Genomic DNA, 19,214 nt, shown 5'->3' on the forward strand with positions numbered 1-19,214 from the left:
CTTGTCCCTTGATTGCTGGGGAAGTGGTTAGGGTTAGTGGTCAGGGGTCAGGGTTAGGATTAGCTTGTCCCTTGCTTGCTGAGGAAGGGGTTAGGGTTAGGGTCAGGGGTCAGGGTTAGGATTAGCTTGTCCCTTGCTTGCTGAGGAAGGGGTTAGGGTTAGGGGTCAGGGGTCAGGGTTAGGATTAGCTTGTCCCTTGCTTGCTGAGGAAGGGGTTAGGGTTAGGGGTCAGGGTTTAGGATTAGCTTGTCGCTTGCTTGCTTGGGAAGGGGTTAGGGTTAAGGGTCAAGGGTCAGGGTTAGGATTAGCTTGTCCCTTGCTTGCTGAGGAAGTGGTTAGGGTTAGGGGTCAGGGGTCATGGTTAGGATTAGCTTGTCCCTTGCTTGCTTGGGAAGGGGCTCCTCCAGATGGTGAACAACAGAGGTTTTTATCCAGGGAAAGGTGGAATCACCTTACAGATATAGGGGGAAGCAGGATATCTGTGTCCACCAGATGCCTCCATAATAAACAGGCTGTAGGATTAGACCCTGACACTTAAGTGCAGACTGCATGACGAAGGAAACAAGGTTCGAGGTGAGTTATGATCTGGTCACAGTCACTGATTGAATGTGGGTAAAATTCTAATCTCAAGTGTGCAGAGCGTGAAGGTGAATCAGAGAAGGATCAGCCATGTTTTTAGTGAGTTAAACTATTACAACAACAACATCACTCTACCCTCCGGGTATTCATCGTCATAGTCCTGATCCTCGATGAGTTTCTCCTTCAGGTTGCTCAGGAGCTTCTTGAACTCCAGATGAATGTTGTCGATTTCAGTGTTGAGGAGAGGAGACGGGTTTATCAAGATCACGTTCGGGTCGATGGCGTCTTTCAGCTTCCTGTGAGGAAGAAAATGTTTAAAACAGTCTGCAACTGCATTGTGAAAGACTCATGTACTCCGATAAATCAGCCATTCTTAACTGTTTTTTTTAACATTTTAGCCCCTTTCACACAGCCTACTCAAGGCGGGACTGTTTCTGTTGCGCCGTTATGCCGTCTCGCTGTTCTGTATGAAAGGTATAGAGGCAGAATGGTGGAACAGAGTTGTTCTGCTGCTGAGCCGGCAGCAGAGGTCGTCACAGAGCAGAGTCGACGTTTGTGTGAATGGGACAGCCGGCATGGCGGGACTACACACTAGATGCCGATGCTGTTGTGTTAAACAGGTTCTTTATTTGAGTCTTTATGGCCAGACCAAAAACGTCCTAATGAGCAGAGCGGCAGCCATCTACATTTGCCCCCCAAACTTGACAGTGATTGAACACTAAAGCCTATGTGACACATGCACATTCAGGGATACAGTCAGTTGTTTAAAGTTCACTTTAAAATGAAAGTTTATTTCTTTAGTCAATTTAAATTTTTCACTTTATTCAAAACTATATATTCTTTATCTGTCAATAAAGTCCTTGCATAAATAGCGTGGATCTTATTTCTACAAATAACCTCTTACTGTTACATCTACACCAAAGCTAATGTTACAGCTCACCCAGTAGTGGTGTAGGTTGTAACAACAGAACTTTTTGCATTTGATATTAACTCACATGATGAGTGATAGTGCAGTAGACGTCCAAGTGAGTTTTTTTTTTGTATTAGACAATTATGGTACCATGTATACAAGTTTGAGAGATCTGAGTTACTGATGCTCAGACAAAAGGTGCTACGACCATCCCGGTCTCCCTTCAGCTGCCTGATGACATTATACAGGTACAGAGGCAAACAGGTAATGAAAACTCCACACAGCGAAGAGGATGAACCGACAAAGGAAGTGGACGGGTATATGTAGTGGATGATGAGATGCAGGTGAGGAGGTGGGCGGGGGAAGCCAGGTAACTGCAGAGCAGATGAGGCTGTAGATGGGTGATGGTGAAAGGAGCGAAGGAAAAAGGCTAGTCTCTGAGGAAGAGGAACAAACTGACACTAACACGGATTAGTCTTTAAATTTCAACTCCACACAGAGTGAGTAGTGACAATAATTAAATTAACACTGTGGACCATGTTGACACCATGTTAAAGTGTTTGAATGAACTCTGACAGTGTTACAGATGTTTGCAGATGTTGCTGTGAGGCCACAAGTTAAAACCCGCAGAACTTACCTGATCATCGCAGACATTTTCTCCACCTTCTCCGCCTTTGACGGGGAGAGTCCCATGAGGTTGGCAAGGACGTCCATCTTGGAGTGCATTACCAGCATCCGTTGCCGGTGGCGACTGACTCCGGGCCGCAGGTCATCGCCGTGGCTGGGTACAAAGGTTCTCATCCTCTGGGCAGCTCGCTGGACATCGGTGACGTCTTTGGCCAAGACGACGGTACATGGATGGCACTCCTTGCAGGCCGGGAACGCTGAGTCATAGCCAGGGGCACACTCGTCACAGAAGATACCGGTGACGCCGATCCGACACATACACTCGCCGGTTTCAGGGTCACATGACGGACGCTCTGTTCCCTCCATATTACAGTCACAAGCTGAGAAGGAGACATGATGAGTTTAGATAAAAACAAGCTGGAGCTCTGTTACAGAGAAGGGTAAAGAAAGCGTCTTTACTCACAGATACACTGCAGGTCTGGATTCCCAAAATGATTTTCTCCACATTCGTCACACTGTCTTCCTCCAAACTCAGGACGGCACGGGCACTGTCCCGTCACCTGTACACATCACTGCTTAATTCAGTTAATGTTTTACTGTCCCGTCACCTGAACACATCACTGCTTTATTCAGTCAATGTTTTACTGTAAGCAATTATTTATTATTTCTATTGTGTGTCCCTTTATCATGTCTTTCTTTTGTCTTTTATTGAGAAACACTAAACTGGAAATGTGCCGTATAAATAAATGTTACTTACTGATCAAATTCAGTTGTTTTATCCCTTTAAGTTACCGATTACAACATGTTTCATCTGAACACGGAACTTTACGTGTGCTTCATGTGATTCAGCTCTGTAGTGTGAGGTCAATAACATGAATAGTGGTTAGTGCCTCTTGCCTTGTTGCAGATGTTGGAGAAAGAGTTAACAGAATCACAGCTGCAGGGTTGACATCCCGACGCTCCGTCCAGGTTCCAGTACTCGTCCTCACATTCGTCACAAAGGACACCCACCACCCCCGTCCTGCAGGGACACTGTCCCGTCCTCCAATCACAGAAACAGGGACTCTCCAGAGGACACTGAGTCACCTCTGTCCCCCGCCGGTCACAAGAGCATTCTAGGAAATACACAATAAATATATTAAATACATGAAATAAATCAGATAAAGAAAAACATATTAGTTCACCAGTCACAAACTTCAATCCCTCGTCTTTACATTTCTGCCATTTCTCTGGGTGGAGCCTGAGAACTCAGCCGACCGGATCTGAACCTGTCTGTACTGGTTAGAGACTGATGGGGAATGACAGTTGTACCTGGTACCAGAACACCTGAGGCCAAAGATCGACGATTGGCTTTGTAGTCGTATCATCAGATATGAGGCCGTATGTGTGTGGGCGGGGGGTTAGCAGGTGATTTGGTTCTGTTAACTTCATCAGGCTGGGACCTCCGGTGAACACTGGGACCTCCGGTGAACACTGGGACCTACGGTGAACACAGGGACCTCCGGTGAAGACTGGGTGGAGTTCAAGTATGTCAGGGTCTGGTTCACCAGTGAGGGGCGTCAAATCATTGGGTGGGTTGGTGCAGCGTCAGCAGGAATGTGGATTCTGTACCAGACTGGTGGCTGATTCTGGTCCGTCCTGGTCTCTGGGTAGTGAAAAATGAGATGGTGGATCCAAGTAGGCAGGGTGACCGGGTGGGGAGCTCAGAGGAGAACCACTGCTCCTTGCTGACAGGGGTCAGGTGAGGCCTGATGCCTTCTGAATGCCTCCCTGTGGTGGTTTTCTGGGCAGGTCCAACTGGGAGGAACCCAGGGACGGACATTGTATTGCATTTTTTGTACAAAATGTTCAATATTTATAACGTTTTCTTTCCATTCTTATTCTTCTTATTATTGTTATTATTTTATACCCTTGACTTCACCTTTGCAGTCGTGGTCCAGAGCGTTGCCATAGTAACCAAGTTTGCAGTCTTGGCAGCGTGGTCCCATCGTGTTGTGGAGGCAGCGCTGACATTCTCCTGTCAGGCTGTCGCAGGCGTGACGGTCATCCGGGTTTATGTTGTTGTTGCAGGGACACTCCTCACAGCTGGTGCCTGGCGACGCCAGGTCACCATAGAAACCAGGGCTGCATCGGTCGCAGCGCGGACCTGAGACGGTCACAGTCAGATTTAACTGTTGGGACATATTCACTGTGGTCACATGTTTAATGTAAATGTAGCAACGGTTCATGCACATACACAAAACAATGGACCCTATCTTACAAGGTCTTAAAAGGAGGTGTGTTCAGGCACTTTGTTGATACTAAGAAGTTAAGCAAGTTGTGTTTCCGTTAGCTTAAAATGAGCCGTTTATATCTACGTAGGGAGCGGGTCCTCTCCATGTTGCACCGCCATGTTTCTACTGTAGCCCAGAATGAACAAACATAACTCTGTTAACTTTTCCTGATTGTACCAGAGTCGATAACATTACTTGCTCCCGTCGCCGCCGCTCTCTCTCTCTCTCTCTCTCTCTCTCGCTTCACCACTCACTTCCCTCGTACACACACTCACAAACACATACATACGAACATACACACTGGCTCTGTTCCGGATGGCTCTAGAGAGGAACATTCGCCATCGTAGCTCTCCAACACGCTCGGAGATGCTTCAGTTGGTTGTAATCTTCTCACCTCACTAGATAGGGTTAGATCCCACACACTGGACCTTTAACTTGTGATCTATTTTGACGTTTTCTGAGTGTTGTCTTTTAGACTAGTCGACTAGAAGTTTAAACTTCTGTATCCCAACAGCCAACAATCTTGGTGTTACATTCGATTCAACTCTTTCTTTTCATCGGCACATTAAAGAAATCTCCTCGACTGCCTTTTTTCACCATGCAACATAGATAAAATTAGGTCTTTGGCTCATGCTGAGATTCTAATTCACATCTTTGTATCATCCAGACTAAAAGTTTTCAAACGGTTCAGAATGCTGCGGCTAGAATTTTAACTAAAACTGTAGTAAATTTGAGTACATTTTAGCTTCGCTTTGTTGGCTCCCTATCCATGTCAGATCAGACTTTAAGTTGCTTTTGATGACTTACAAAATTGTAACCTACCTGCCTGATCTCCTTAAATGTTATACTCCAATCAGGACTCTGCTCTCAGAATACAGGGTTCCTGTCTGTGAAAAAGAAGTCAGCTGGCTGAAGTACCACAGAGGTCAGCTCCTACCTTTGTGCCCCTCCCTGCAGGTACAGGTCAGACTGAGGGATTGTGGGTCTTGTTGGCACGAAGTGGCAAAGAATCTTCCGCTGCCCTGGACGTCTGGACACAGGCAGGGCTGACAGGGCTGTCTGGAGATAGGGTTACCATAGTAACCCTCCACACACCTGCATCAGCAACACAGGGGTGTCATCAGAACCAGAACATCTACAGAACTCAAACATTTCACATGTTAGAACGTATGGAAATATAATATAAAATATATTAATATTCTCAGAGTAAAATATCCAGAAGATCCAGTCTGAAAAGATTTCTGAACACTAATGAAATAACACTGTGACAGGTGATATAATTCTTAATATATCTATATACTGTATATATATATCTATATCTATATCTATATATAGATATAGATATTACCTGTCACAATTTGGTCCGGTGGCGTGCTCCCTGCAGTTCCGACACTCGCCGGTTTCTTCATCGCACACCTCGGACAGTTCGTTACATTCACAGGGTCGACAGGATGGGAAACCCCAGAATCCAGTCCGACAGCGATCACAGCTTCGGCCTGTTGCCTCTGAACGACACGTACACTGACCTCTGACCTGATCACAAAACTCCGACACCGAAGCACGAGGGTCACACTCACATGCTGCAAACAAAAAAAAAGCACAGAATAATCATCATTGACTGATTTTTTCCTTAATTCGTCCTAAAAACTATACACACACTTAGAAGGATTTCATGTGCTTTCGGATGTCGGTTGTGAGAACTCCTTACGTTTACAGCCATCAGGTCCGAAGCCAAACGTCAGTGGTGCACAGGTATCACAGCAACGGCCAATCACATTGTGTTTACATTCACATAGCCCTCCCAGTTTACTGCAGGATGGTCCAAGAGAGCCGACGGCGTTACACCTGCAAACTGACAACCGGCAAAACACAGAGATGAATGTGATGAAAGTGAAACAAAAACTGTTGAATTTTATAAAAACAAACAGCTCAGTTATGGATTAGAGGCGATGTGTTGAACTACTTATGACTACTACTTACTCTGTTGTTGGTGTTGATATTTGAAGAACTACTAACTAACAGCTCCGTTGTTGATATGTGATGAAGTACTTACCAACAGCCCCTTTGTGGATTCGTGCCGATATGCTCTTGATGAGTCCTTCACAGACTTCCGGTAGCGACTCTTGTGGACCGAGCTCGGCAGCTAATCCAATGCAGCGAAAGCGTCGGAAAGAGTCAAGATCACTCTGGGAGCAGAAATCTTGGACAGACTCGATGCTGGGAATCAGACCCATCTGAAAAACAAACAAACATATAAGTAAATAATTCAATACATAATATTTAATGAACCATCTTAAAAGCATCTAATTGATACTTGTTAGGTTCAGGTTCACTTTTGCTCTCGTGTTTTTTTGATTTTAGAAAGGTGATAAATGGACTCAACCTTCTTTTAATAAAGAGTCTCTCTCTAGGTACAGCACCATGTATAACGCTGCAACATGTGGAGATATACAAACACTGACACACCCGCTGTTACTAGTAACTGCTGCTAAGCTGTGATTGGACAGTCAGACTGTCAATCACTCAGAATGAGTTGAAGCTGAACAGATGAAGAGTTACTCACCGAGTCTATCAGGATGTGTGAGCTGGGAGAACCGTCAGATTCGGGCTGTTTGTTAAAGACGACGTCCACAAAGTACCTACCGCCTGCGTTCAGACACACCGGAGAGTCCAGAACACCCCCTCTGGAGTCAAACAAACAAACAAACAAACAATCAATCAATCAAACAATCAAACAATCAATCAAATGACGACAGTATACAGAACAAACAACAGTTAACAAACAAACAATTGACAGTAAATGGCACGACACACATCTGTACATAAAACAAGCTGAACTGTCACATGATTTCTGGTTTTAGTTTTGTTGTTTTAATGTCATCACATATATAACATCCATCCATCCATCTATTATCTGTAACCGTTTGTCCCATTCAGGGTCGGGGGGGTGGGGGGGCTGGAGCCGATCCCAGCTGACATTGGATGAAGGCGGTCAGGTCACCAGACTATCACAGGTCTGACACGTAGAGACAGACAACCATTCACACCTACTGGACATTTAGAGTCAACAATTAACCTGCATGTCTTTGGATGGTGGGAGGAAACCGAAGAACCCGGAGTAAACCCACACTAACCTGCATGTCTTTGGACTGTGGGAGGAAACCTGAGAACCCGGAGTAAACCCACACTAACCTGTCTGTCTTTGGACTGTGGGAGGAAGCTGGAGAACCCGGAATAAATCAACACTAACCTGAATGTCTGTGGACTGTGGGAGGAAAACCTGAGAACCCGGAGTAAACCCACGCTGACCTGCATGTCTTTGGACTGTGGGAGGAAGCTGGAGAACCCGGAGTAAACCCACGCTAACCGAGGAGAACATGCAAACTCCTCACAGAAGGGCCCCAAGCTGTACATCATTAGTACAAGGTGACGTTTACCTGACAGCGACCTCTAGTGGTCACTATGTGAATAATAACTGTTGTCTGTCAGCAGTCTATGCTGGTATAGAGCCATTCAACACATTATGGAGGATAGTCAGTTTCTGCGTCTTTAAGAGTTTTTATATATATATGTATATATACAGTGTGTACAGTATACTGTATGCACTTTTCACCTGAACTGTCATGGGACCTTTCAGCCAGCAAACAGACTCTCTGTTGTTCACCGACGGTGTCTCACCTGCTGTTTCCAGGAAGAACCACAGTTTTGCTTCCTGTCGGGTCGCTGCTGCAACGGCCGTCACCCCGTGACTCTGCAATGATGCTGACTGAAGCCAGCCAATCAGATGGAGACTGCAGAAGAAGATCAGCTGACGTTATATTACAGGAAGAAAAAAAATCACATTAAAGCAGACAGAAAGTGAAAGTCATCATGCAGGCAAAGTTTACTTTTACTACTTATTTAGGGGCAGAACCCTGTTGAGGTTGGGCTGGTTTATTATTTTTTGTCTTCTCATGCTGCGGCTTAAATTGCCGTGAGCTGGAACGAGCTAGTAACATGAAACTTGGCCCAATAACTTGAAATGATGTGCAAATGCTTTCCAAGAAGTATGACCCCAATCGGGCTCGTGGTGGCAATGTAATTAACACCCCAAAACACGTTTTTGGAAAGGAATAATTGTGCTCCACAGCTGACCATGAGTGTCGGTAGCATTCGGTCCAGCCCTCTCCTCGCCGGACTACATCGTTATACGTATAATGATTAAGCTCACATTTAATTTTTACAATCTGGCTTCAGTTCAGCACCCCATCGGTGTCTCAATAATGTGCGTACACATCGGTCAGAGTTTCCTCGTTTTCATTTTTTTTTATTTATAAATCCCAATTTATGCTTAGAGTGGTGTTTGCAATTTTCAACCCCTTTTTTTGTGTGTTTATGTTTATAAATGAGACCCTGGCCTGTAAATACTCAAACCGAAACCAGGACCAGAACCAGAACCAGGACCAGAACCCTGACAGTTGTCATTACCTCGGGCTCGTAACGAATCACCAGCTGGTAATCCATCGATGATGGGAGGTTGTCCACAGTGAACCTAAGCCCCGCCCCATCCAACACCCTGACCAATCCCAGGCCGGTCCAGGTGATCGGCTGACCAGCTGTCTGACGGGGAATAATCTGCAGGGCATGACCTGGTTCCAGAGGGAGACTGTAGCGCTGCAAGACAGAAAAAATTATGATCTGATTGGCTGAAAGGTCAGGCTGGGACCCCCCATTGGTCAAAACAAAAGTGTAGCAGGAAATGAATGAAACGTCCCACCTGTCCCTGTCTCCTCCGGCGAGTAAGCTGTCGAGTCCTTCGAACCAGAACGACTCGTCCATTAGTGAACTTGAAGTCGTAACCCTGTTCTCTGTAATACTTCTCACACTGTGGTAAAACTACTGGGTTCAACTGGAAATACACAAAAATAAATACACGTTAATATTGTTAGTATTCACACCGATACTGTCACTAATCTCTCTGATAGTCACATTTACTCATCGTTACACACCAGAGAAGAAGAAGGAGGAGCAGGAGTAGTAGAAGAAGGAGAAGGAGAAGAAGAGCTTCCTCCATCCAGCGGAGCCGCGAGCTCCGCCTCGTACAGGAAGTAGTCCAATGAAGGCAGGAAATAGCCGGGGGCGGGGTCAGAGCAGCGCCGACCCACCATGTTGGGTAAGCAGTGACACTGTCCGTCCTCCGGAGAACACCTGAGGAGACAGAAAGTGCAACACTTGAGCTGCTTTAGAGTTTTTCTGTTGGACGTGTCTGAATCATGACATGATGAAATCACGTGTTTCTTGTTTATCTGGAGTCAAACCAACTGAAAACCCCAAAGGTCACAGATCTGACCTCAGTCTGTGTTTGTGTTCACCGCGTTTAACATCAGTGGTTCACGAGATGCCACGTTCACGAGATGCCACGTTCACGAGATGCCACGTTCACGAGATGCCACTTTCACAAGATGTAAGGGAAACATCCATCACTCTGTCTGTCCAGAGGTTGTGTATGTGATGTCACGTTCACAAGGTTTCACATTCACGAGGTGTCACGTTCACGAGATGTAACGTACACGAGATATCACGTACACGAGATGTAACGTACACGAGATGTAACGCAAACAAAATGTCACGTACACGAAATGTCACGTACACGAGATGTCACGTACACGAGATGTCACGTTCACGAGATGTCATGTTCACGAGATGTCACGTACACGAGATGTCACGTTCACGAGATATCACGTACACGAGATGTAACGTACACGAGATGTAACGCAAACGAAATGTCACGTACACGAAATGTCACGTACAAGAGATGTCACGTACACGAGATGTCACGTACACAAGGTTTCACGTACACAAGGTTTCACATTCACGATATGTCACGTACACGAGATGTAACGGAGACATCCATCACTCTGTCTGTCCAGAGGAGGGATTCCTCTTCTGTTTACTTCCCTGACATTCCTCTGTGTTTTTTTTCCTGTTAAAGGGTTATTCTGTAGTTTTTCTTTATCTCATATCGGGTGTTGTATTGTTAACACTTCTCAGACTAATCCGTAAAAATGAAACTCACCTGACCTTTATCATTAGTTCACTCATGAACTTGTTGTATAAAAGCAGATTGAGACTAAATATTTTCAAAGCAAAATAAAATCAGAGGAAACGTACATGGTGCCGTGAGCTCCTCCAATATCACAGTCGCAGGGTGAACATCTGAACACGGAGTTTCCCAAACCCCAGAAACCTGCCTGACCACAAAACAAACATAGAAACATTTTAAATTAACTGATTATTTTCTTCACTTGGCTGTCAGATGTTGCTGTTGTTCAGTATCATCACTGTAACCACAGTTTATTCATGTTATATATTTAATTAGTCAATATTCAGAATGAACTCAGAAACTCAGACTCAGCTTTAATTGGTTTGTTAGAAACAGAGAATAAAAAATATATTTCTTGGATTCAAAACATCTTCTTGGTTGATTGATCGAACTGTTGTTTCTGGTGAATTCTGGTCATATGCTGCAAACACGCCCCTTTCATGTGAACGCGCTCACAGCCAGATGGAGATGATAACCACCTCCGTAGGACCGCTTAGCGGGATCTCGTTTGTTAGGGTTAGTTAAACCAGATAACGAGAAGATACCCTGGGTATGTTGAACTCGCTTCGTAGTACAGGCCTCAGGAGTGGACGTAGTCACCGTGACGTCACCCACTGACTTATGGACGGCGGTTTTGAATCCTCAGACCGGACAACGCCGTGGTAGCGACCTGTCAATCACAAGGTAGCCCCGCCCTAAAGCATACTCTGCTTTATGGTCTATTTGACTCTAAACGGGACCATAATTTACTAAATGAACATCATGCTGTATTGAAGAAGACTTGAAACTAGCGATTTAGACTCTATTTAGACAGGTTTAAGACTCTGTTCAGACCTGGAGGTTGACCTCTGGATAAAACCTACCTGACATCGATCACACAGCGGTCCGCTTGCCAAATGGTCACATTCACAACTTCCTGTCTGCTGATCACATGACCCGATACTTCCCAAAACATGACACCTGCACACTGAAACACACACACACACACACCATCAGACAGACATGATGAACGAATCTGCATCAACGTTTCTAGAAGAAGAATCAGCATCATCTCATACTTGTTGTCATGACTACTTTAGCATTAAAGGTCCCATATTAGAATATATATTATATACCAAATATATGATGTTAATTTTCAGGTTCATAATGTTGTTTAATTTCTGCCTGAATATGCCTGTATTATATATAAAAATGCCCTCTGTCTGAAATGCTCCGTTTTAGTACATTTCAATGGAATTGTGTTGCTAGGCAACAGCTTGGGTCCATGTCTACTTCCTGTCAGCTCACAAACACCGCAACAGGAAATAAACTGGGACACATTTAGAATGTTTACGTTTAAAACTGTGAAATGGTTTATATGTTGTAGATTTGTGACATCACAAATGAACAGAAATCCTGACGGCTTGTTTAAAGTCAGTTTGTGAATACGGCCGAGTGTATTTCTCTGTGGATTGAGCGTTTTGATACTTTCACAGTATTTATATATCACTTAAACCTGCTTCATAATAAAAAAGACACAACACTTTTTACAATATGGGACCTTTAAACACGAACCTGAAGCTTCACTGCTGTTTGTTTATAAAAAAAAGCTATAATAAAGGTCAATGAAATGTTATAATTAAATTATTTCTCACCCTGACAGCCGGTGGGGTCGTCCGGTCTGAGGTTGAAGAAGCCATGTTTGCAGCGATCGCAACGATGACCCTCCACGTTTTCTTTACAGACACACTGGCCGCTCAGAGGGTCACACAGGCCGCCACCCTGAGAACCGGCCGGGTCGCAGTCGCACGCTGGAACACAGGAACACGTAAGTTCTAACTCACACAGGCTCCGCCCTCTACAGGTAATACTCTCCTCCAATCACACGCACATGTTGTTACTTAATATTTATTCTCTCTTAGTCTATCTTCCTATTTTTTCTGTAAAGAATAATGTAAATTTGTAGATATATAGGATTTTGGGTATAAAAATAATGTATAATCTAAATATTTTATATTGTATTTTATATGCATGGTCCGATGCTGTGTATTGTATATATAAATATATATATAGATATATGTATATATGTATATATCTATATATATAGATATATATTTATATATATTGCATATTGCATTTCATGTGCGTATTGTATATTATAAATAATAATATGTGCATACACGAAAAGATAACAACTTGTCAATATGATTAAGATAAATATGTAAGTAATGAATTTGTATATTGATTAAGATACATTATAAGTAATGAATTGGTATTCTGGACTGAAGGATAATTATATCAGTAAATAATTTATATTTCTGTATGACAGAGATAAAAGGTAATAATTATCGTTGGACAAGTTTAGGAAAATTAATTAGAGTATATATATATATCTCAATAAAGAAGCTGGTTAATTATTAATGAATGATTTATGGAGAAGAGGTGGGATTAAATAAGTTTGTACTTCTTCTCACTCCTTTTCGAATATTCAAAACAAGGCATCAAGTGTTTGTTTTCTTTTACTTATGTTTTTCATCGTATGTAAATACTACTTTTTTTCTGGCTGTCCACTTGTTTGTATGATCATTCTCTTTTTTTATTTTCATCTTCCTCCCTTCACCTGTCTCTGAGGTGAGACAGACTTCCTCTTCCTCCCTTCACCTGTCTCTGAGGTGAGACAGACTTCATCTTCCTCCCTTCACCTGTCTCTGAGGTGAGGAAGGCAAAGAGGACGAGCTGACTCAGCTGACCCCACTTTTAGGTTAACAAGTTAGGACTTAGTTCTCATCTGGTCTGGAGGACAAACCTCGAGGGTATCCTTCTATTTAGACCACAGTGACGGTCAGAGCAAGGTTGAAACAGGTCAACTATGACATCATAACCTGAAGGTCATATTCATACACTTTTCTGACCAGAGCTCAGAAACTTGTTGATGAACTTGTTTGTATTCTCAGTTTTGTTTTTTGTCCCTTCAGAGTAATGTACAGAGGATTGCAAAACCAGTTTTAACTGTTGTTTGTATCTTCTGTCAGCAGGTGGCAGCGTTTAGCTGAACAACGGTTACTGAGGTGTAGTTTCAACTCTACGCCAAATCTACACCAGGCAGTGGCAACATGTCAACTCCAGTCAACAGCATCTCTTTGGTATTCTCTACGACGACAGTGTGTTCAGTTGAAATCCAATGTGGAGTCAGTGAATGCTCATTCTTCAGTGACTGTTTATGTTTTATATATATTTATTTATTTGGTTTTATTTTGTGTTTCTTGCCAATAGTTAAAGCCTTCTCTAGTGTTGGTAAAAGTTGTTTTAATAATTTTGTTTTTCATTGTTTCACTGTGATCAACTGTCTGTCAAACAGCGACAGTAAATCTAACCTGTCTGTATCCAGTAACACAGAATACATCACACATCTGGAAGCAGGTGCAGATGTTATTTATGTCCCTTTTTTTAATTTAAAAACATATAGTAAGTAAATGAAAGCAGTTGAAGCGTACGTATGCAGGCGTGAGGGTCGTCAGCCGCTCTCTGTGGATCTTGATACAGAAAAGGTCGACATCGTTCGCACTGAGGCCCCGTCCTGTCATGGCGGCAGTCGTCACACACGCCGCCGCTCTGGCCGCCCGTCGCTTCAAAACGAGCGGCGTCGAAGTGACACGATTCCGAGTGACCGTAACAGTTACATCCTGAGAGACACATGAAGATGAATAAGAACCCTCACCCTTACGCTGCCCTGTTCATGTTTGGTATCAACATAAAGAGGAATGGTTTACGCCTGCAGCTGTCGGCTGTGTTTTCTCCTCCAGGCCTCCAGGGGATGTCATGGTGAAAATCCTGACATCTCTCACAGTTCTCTCCGGCTGTATTGTGCTGACAAATGCATCGACCGTGAACCTGAAGAACAGAAAAATGTCTCTTTAACTGCTCCAACAACTGTGGACATTTGGTTTCAGACATTAATCTGAGAAAAGACATCTCACAACATTTGATTGTAAAGTCACTCTGTAGTCCAGGTGTTTCTCAGTGGAGTTGTATGAGGTATTTCTCCATAGTAGGTGTATTACAGTAGATAACGGTCGGCGTGCATCAAGAAACAGACAGGAGTACTGACACTGGAGCAAAGCAATACAGTGCTGTGGACGGGGACGGCAAAAAAAAAACTTATTTTAGCACCTAAAGGCTTACCTAAAAAAATTATATCACTTTAAGTGTACGCTATATTTAGAATATTTTCTGATGGCGAACTGAACTGAAAGTAAAACTTATCTAGCCACTGAGCTACATCTACTTTAGTTCCATGTCGGAAAAGAGAAGTAAAGGGCTGTCTGACGGTAAGAGAAAGCCGTGAAAATATTCTAGATATAGCGTACACTTAAACAGATATTGATTCTTTTAGGTGCCTTTCAATAAGTGCTAAAATAAGTTTTTCTGCCGTCCCCGTCCACAGCACTGTATTGCTTTGCTTCGGTGCCGGTTTCTCCTGTCTGTTTCCCTATGCTGGGGGCACGCCGACCGATAAGGACCTCATACAACCCCGCTGAGAAACACACAAGAGCGAAATTAATATTTATAGGAAATTAGCAGAAACACAGACGCATCACCACAAACACCTGAGGGGGATATGTGTCTGCTGATCAGAACCAGTGCTGGTCCTTACCATGCCGGTCTGGGTGAAGACGTCCCCTCGTCCTCCGTCCACAGGCGTACACTGGCTGGCGTGTCCGTTACAGAAGCAGCTACCTCGGACCACCATGTTGTAGAGAGCGTAGTAGTATTTGTCCTGAGGGTTCCTGCGTCTTCGAGCCAGCAGCGTATCGCCCAGCGTGAAGAGACGAGTGAAGTTAACACGGATGTTTGTCAAGGTGATCAGATCTGAGGAGGACCAGTAGAAAACAGGTTTTATGTGTTAATGTGTTCTTCTCTCAGTGTCTGATATAAACATGTTCTTCACACACATACATATATATATACATATACTGTATATATATATATCTCACATGAGACCCAGCGGAGGTGAATCTTTCTCTATTTTAACCCCTGAGACTTCATTCCATCTCTTCTGTCGACTGAGCAAACAGTCAGAGGTCAGAGGTCACCTTGTCAGTGTTCAGGTTAACTGGTTTAGTTTCACCTGTCAGTTAGTTAACTCATCAGTCCTGTTGCCATGGATACCTACAGGTTACTACACCTTGAGCTGTGATTTACTGTGAAGATCAGTACTCACCTTGGATGTTCGGTGAGTATGGGTTTTCAATCTCAAAGATGGGATCCAGAGCTTTCAGCACCACCTGGTGGACAAACACAATAAAAACATCTGAATATGAAACTGATTCATAAACAGACAAACATAAACTGTGTTTGTAAAAGAACAACGAGCGGTACGAATGTAAAAACTTCACACATCTTTGTCAGTGTGTGTTGCTGACGGTGACCTTTGTTGGTGTGTTTTGGTGGTGGTGACCTTTGTCGGTGTATTAGGCTGGCGGTGTCCTTTGCCAGTGTGTTAGGCTGGCGGTGACCTTTGCCAGTGTGTTAGGCTGGCGGGGGACCTTTGCCGGTGTGTTAGGCTGGCGGTGACCTTTGACGTTGTGTTGGCCTCAACTCAAGCTTATCTTGGACTTTTGTCAGATGACCGCCGTTAAAAGTCTGCGGATTTTGCCGGTGTGTTCTGAGCGGGGAGAGTTCTGCGCTGCGGCGTGGAGGGAGACCGCGTGGCATTCTTCTGCATGTAGGCGACTGCCAGCGCTGCAGCGACACACAGCCAAATGAAAATCGGCCCTTCAAACACTCAGTCAATGGAGTTTCTGAAGTAGCAGGAAGACGACTTTATGGCTTTATGAATGGAATCACATTCCCTCTAGATGTTTTTTTGTGAAGCCCCAAACTTAAAGGTCAAACTGCGCTTATGCTTTGTTGTAATTTTATTGTGTTGGTCTGCTCATCTGTTGCACATCTGTCCGTTCTGAAGAGGAATCCCTGTTCTGGTGCTCTTACTGACACTTTTTTCCCCTGTTCTTTTTGGCAACGCAAGGGTCAAAAAGGACAGAGGGTGTCGTACGCCGTCCAGGTTGTAAAGCCCCCTGAGGTAAATTAGTGATTTGTGATATTGGGCTATATTAAATGAAGTTGAGTTGAATGTGTTACCTCTCCGTCAGTGGACGGATCTGATCCGGAGTATCTGCTGTCACAGACGACATCATCAATGCTGTCGGCCGGCCGGTCGGATACTGACGGGAAGTGAAGCGAACAATCTTCTGCAAAGTAACGAAAAACCTTCCAGCTGCGTCCGAAATCTTTTGATCGCTCCACCAACATGGCTGCTGGACGGAAACTCTGCAGAGAGAAATTAAATATTGTGGTCCTGGCGTACACATTATATTCTAGAGGGCTTAATAAAACATCTATGTTTGGTACAGATTCCCTCCAAAATCACACCATAGTCATTTTAATAGGTTTTTCAATGAAAATGAGAATAATGATATAAATATGATCATTCCCTCTCATGTATGAAGGTCAGTTTTTACCTTGAAGGTGAGGACCAGATGACTGAATTGGAACACAGTCTCCAGATCCAGCCGGACGCTGACCTGATGAACTCCTGCAGACAACACAGCAGGTGATTATTCACTGATTCATATAATGATTATTGAAGGTTACCTAAACAAATACCTGATGTTCCGACCTGTTTGAATTAAGTGAAAACTGAGCATCATATTTAACAACTGTGAGGAAACTTGTCTTTAGGTGTTTTTGGAAAATCAGCTTCATCTGGTGATTCACTGCTTCATTAAAAAAACAGTCAAAAAACCATTCGGTTTAAAACATTGGATTTTTCTGATTGGACGGTTTTAAACTCACCGTTCTCAGATTGCCACCACTTCAATTTTCTCTCGGGGTCGAAGGTCGTGATGACGTTCTCGATGAAGTGGCTGTCGGGGTTGCTATAGCGATTGTACGGCAGCCGAGAGTCGCATGTGAAACATTTTTGCTCCCCCTGACGGACGAAGACACATTAAACCAAACTGATAAATAATCACCATCATCAATACGTCATCGTATACAATGTTTCACTATATTGATTATTGATTAGTACAAGTCTCTGATTTATTCTGTCAAACACTGAGTCATGATGAGCTGATGTGTGAACAAGTAGAATTATCAACACAAAAAATACTGGAAGTGTTGAAGATAAGACTGCAGGACTTGTTAAAGTCCAGTGTAGAGAATATCATATATATACACCGATCAGCCATAACATTAAGACCACTGACAAGTGAAGTGAAGTGAATAAAATTGATTATCTCGTTACAATGGCACCTGGCAGTCGGTGGGATATATTAGACAGCAAGAGAACATTTTGAACTTTGAACTTTGTGTTGGAAGCAGAAAAAAATGGGCAAGACGACTGGGTCAGAGCATCTCCAAAACTGCAGCTCTTGTGGGATGTTCCCAGTCTGCAGTGGTCAGGACCTACCAAAAGTGGTCCAAGGAAGGAAAACCGGTGAACCGGCGACAGAGTGAGACCCAAACCCAGGGCTCATTGATGGATGGGAGCAAAGGCTGGCCCGTGTTGTCCGATCCAATAGAAGAACTACTGTAGCTCAGATTGCGGAAAAAGTTAATGCTGGTTCCGATAGAAAGGTGTCAGAGCACACAGTGCATCGCAGTTTGTTGCATATGGGGCTGCGAAGCCGCAGACCGGTCAGGGTTCCCATGCTGTCATAATGTTATGGCTGATCGGTGTATATACTGTATATATACACAGTATATGTCAGATCATATAAGTCAGACGAGTACACATCAAGCAGGTGATTACCCCAAAGCTAAAAAACTTGACAGCACAGAACAGTAAAGAACATTTCTGTGACAGAATAACGATGGAAGAGAATGAAGAGATGAGAGACTGCAGGAGGAGGAAAAAAGACAGAGGGAAGAATGCAGTAATGAGCAGAAGTAATTCCTCAGGGTGGAAAGTACAGCGTCAGATAATGAAGTGACAGATCAGAACATGTTTCTGTATGAAAGTCAGAGTGCGAGCCAGAAACACGTCAATCACACAGAAGAACACAGAGAATACTAAAACCAGAGAGAGAACACAGTTCACAGAGTTCAGTTCTATCTCTCTCTAATATAAACATACTGTATATGCTGTATATACAGTATATATAGTATATACTATATATATATATATATATACACAATATATACTGTATATACACCGATCAGCCATAACATTATGACCACCTTCCTAATATTGAGTAGGTCCCCCTTTTGCCGCCAAAACAGCCCTGACCCGTCGAGGCATGGACTCCACTAGACATCTGAAGGTATGCTGTGGTATCTGGCACCAAGCTGTCAGTAGCAGATCCTTTAAGTCCTGTAAGTTGTGAGGTGGGGCCTCCATGGATCGGACTTGTTTGTCCAACACATCCCACAGATGCTCGATTGGATCGAGATCTGGAAAATTTGGAGGCCAAGTCAACACCTCGAACTCGTCACCCTGTCGCTGGTTCACCAGTATTCCTTCCTTGGACCACTTTTAGTAGGTCCTGACCACTGCAGACCGGGAACATCCCACAAGAGCTGCAGTTCTGGAGATGCTCTGACCCAGTCATCTAGCCATCACAATTTGACCCTTGTCAAAGTCGCTCACATCCTTACGATTGCCCATTTTTTTTCTGCTTCCAACACAAAGTGCAAAGTTCAAAATGTTCTCTTGCTGTCTAATATATCCCACCCACTGCCAGGTGCCATTGTAATGAGATAG

The 19,214-nt window shown here is 43.8% G+C and overlaps 1 protein-coding gene across 1 annotated transcript in view; it reads right to left on the reverse strand.

The window, feature by feature from the left end:
- Positions 1-19,214, reverse strand: part of lamb4 (laminin, beta 4) — a 30,114-nt gene that overhangs the window by 8,466 nt on the left and 2,434 nt on the right. Inside the window, exons 3-26 of the mRNA XM_037768708.1 lie at positions 17,306-17,441; positions 16,972-17,045; positions 16,592-16,780; positions 15,672-15,735; positions 15,105-15,319; positions 14,221-14,341; positions 13,945-14,133; positions 12,106-12,261; positions 11,335-11,438; positions 10,540-10,619; positions 9,378-9,576; positions 9,146-9,277; positions 8,857-9,042; positions 8,068-8,180; positions 6,953-7,073; positions 6,443-6,623; positions 6,098-6,241; positions 5,738-5,969; positions 5,327-5,484; positions 4,038-4,262; positions 3,014-3,231; positions 2,580-2,676; positions 2,127-2,496; positions 715-875 (exon numbers count right to left, since the gene is read on the reverse strand). Coding sequence (XP_037624636.1) covers positions 715-875; positions 2,127-2,496; positions 2,580-2,676; positions 3,014-3,231; positions 4,038-4,262; positions 5,327-5,484; positions 5,738-5,969; positions 6,098-6,241; positions 6,443-6,623; positions 6,953-7,073; positions 8,068-8,180; positions 8,857-9,042; positions 9,146-9,277; positions 9,378-9,576; positions 10,540-10,619; positions 11,335-11,438; positions 12,106-12,261; positions 13,945-14,133; positions 14,221-14,341; positions 15,105-15,319; positions 15,672-15,735; positions 16,592-16,780; positions 16,972-17,045; positions 17,306-17,441 — 3,865 coding nt within the window. The remainder of the gene's footprint in view (positions 1-714; positions 876-2,126; positions 2,497-2,579; positions 2,677-3,013; positions 3,232-4,037; positions 4,263-5,326; positions 5,485-5,737; positions 5,970-6,097; positions 6,242-6,442; positions 6,624-6,952; positions 7,074-8,067; positions 8,181-8,856; positions 9,043-9,145; positions 9,278-9,377; positions 9,577-10,539; positions 10,620-11,334; positions 11,439-12,105; positions 12,262-13,944; positions 14,134-14,220; positions 14,342-15,104; positions 15,320-15,671; positions 15,736-16,591; positions 16,781-16,971; positions 17,046-17,305; positions 17,442-19,214) is intronic.

The sequence above is a fragment of the Sebastes umbrosus genome, chromosome 4, assembly GCF_015220745.1.
Source record: "Sebastes umbrosus isolate fSebUmb1 chromosome 4, fSebUmb1.pri, whole genome shotgun sequence".
Classification (NCBI taxonomy): domain Eukaryota; kingdom Metazoa; phylum Chordata; class Actinopteri; order Perciformes; family Sebastidae; genus Sebastes; species Sebastes umbrosus.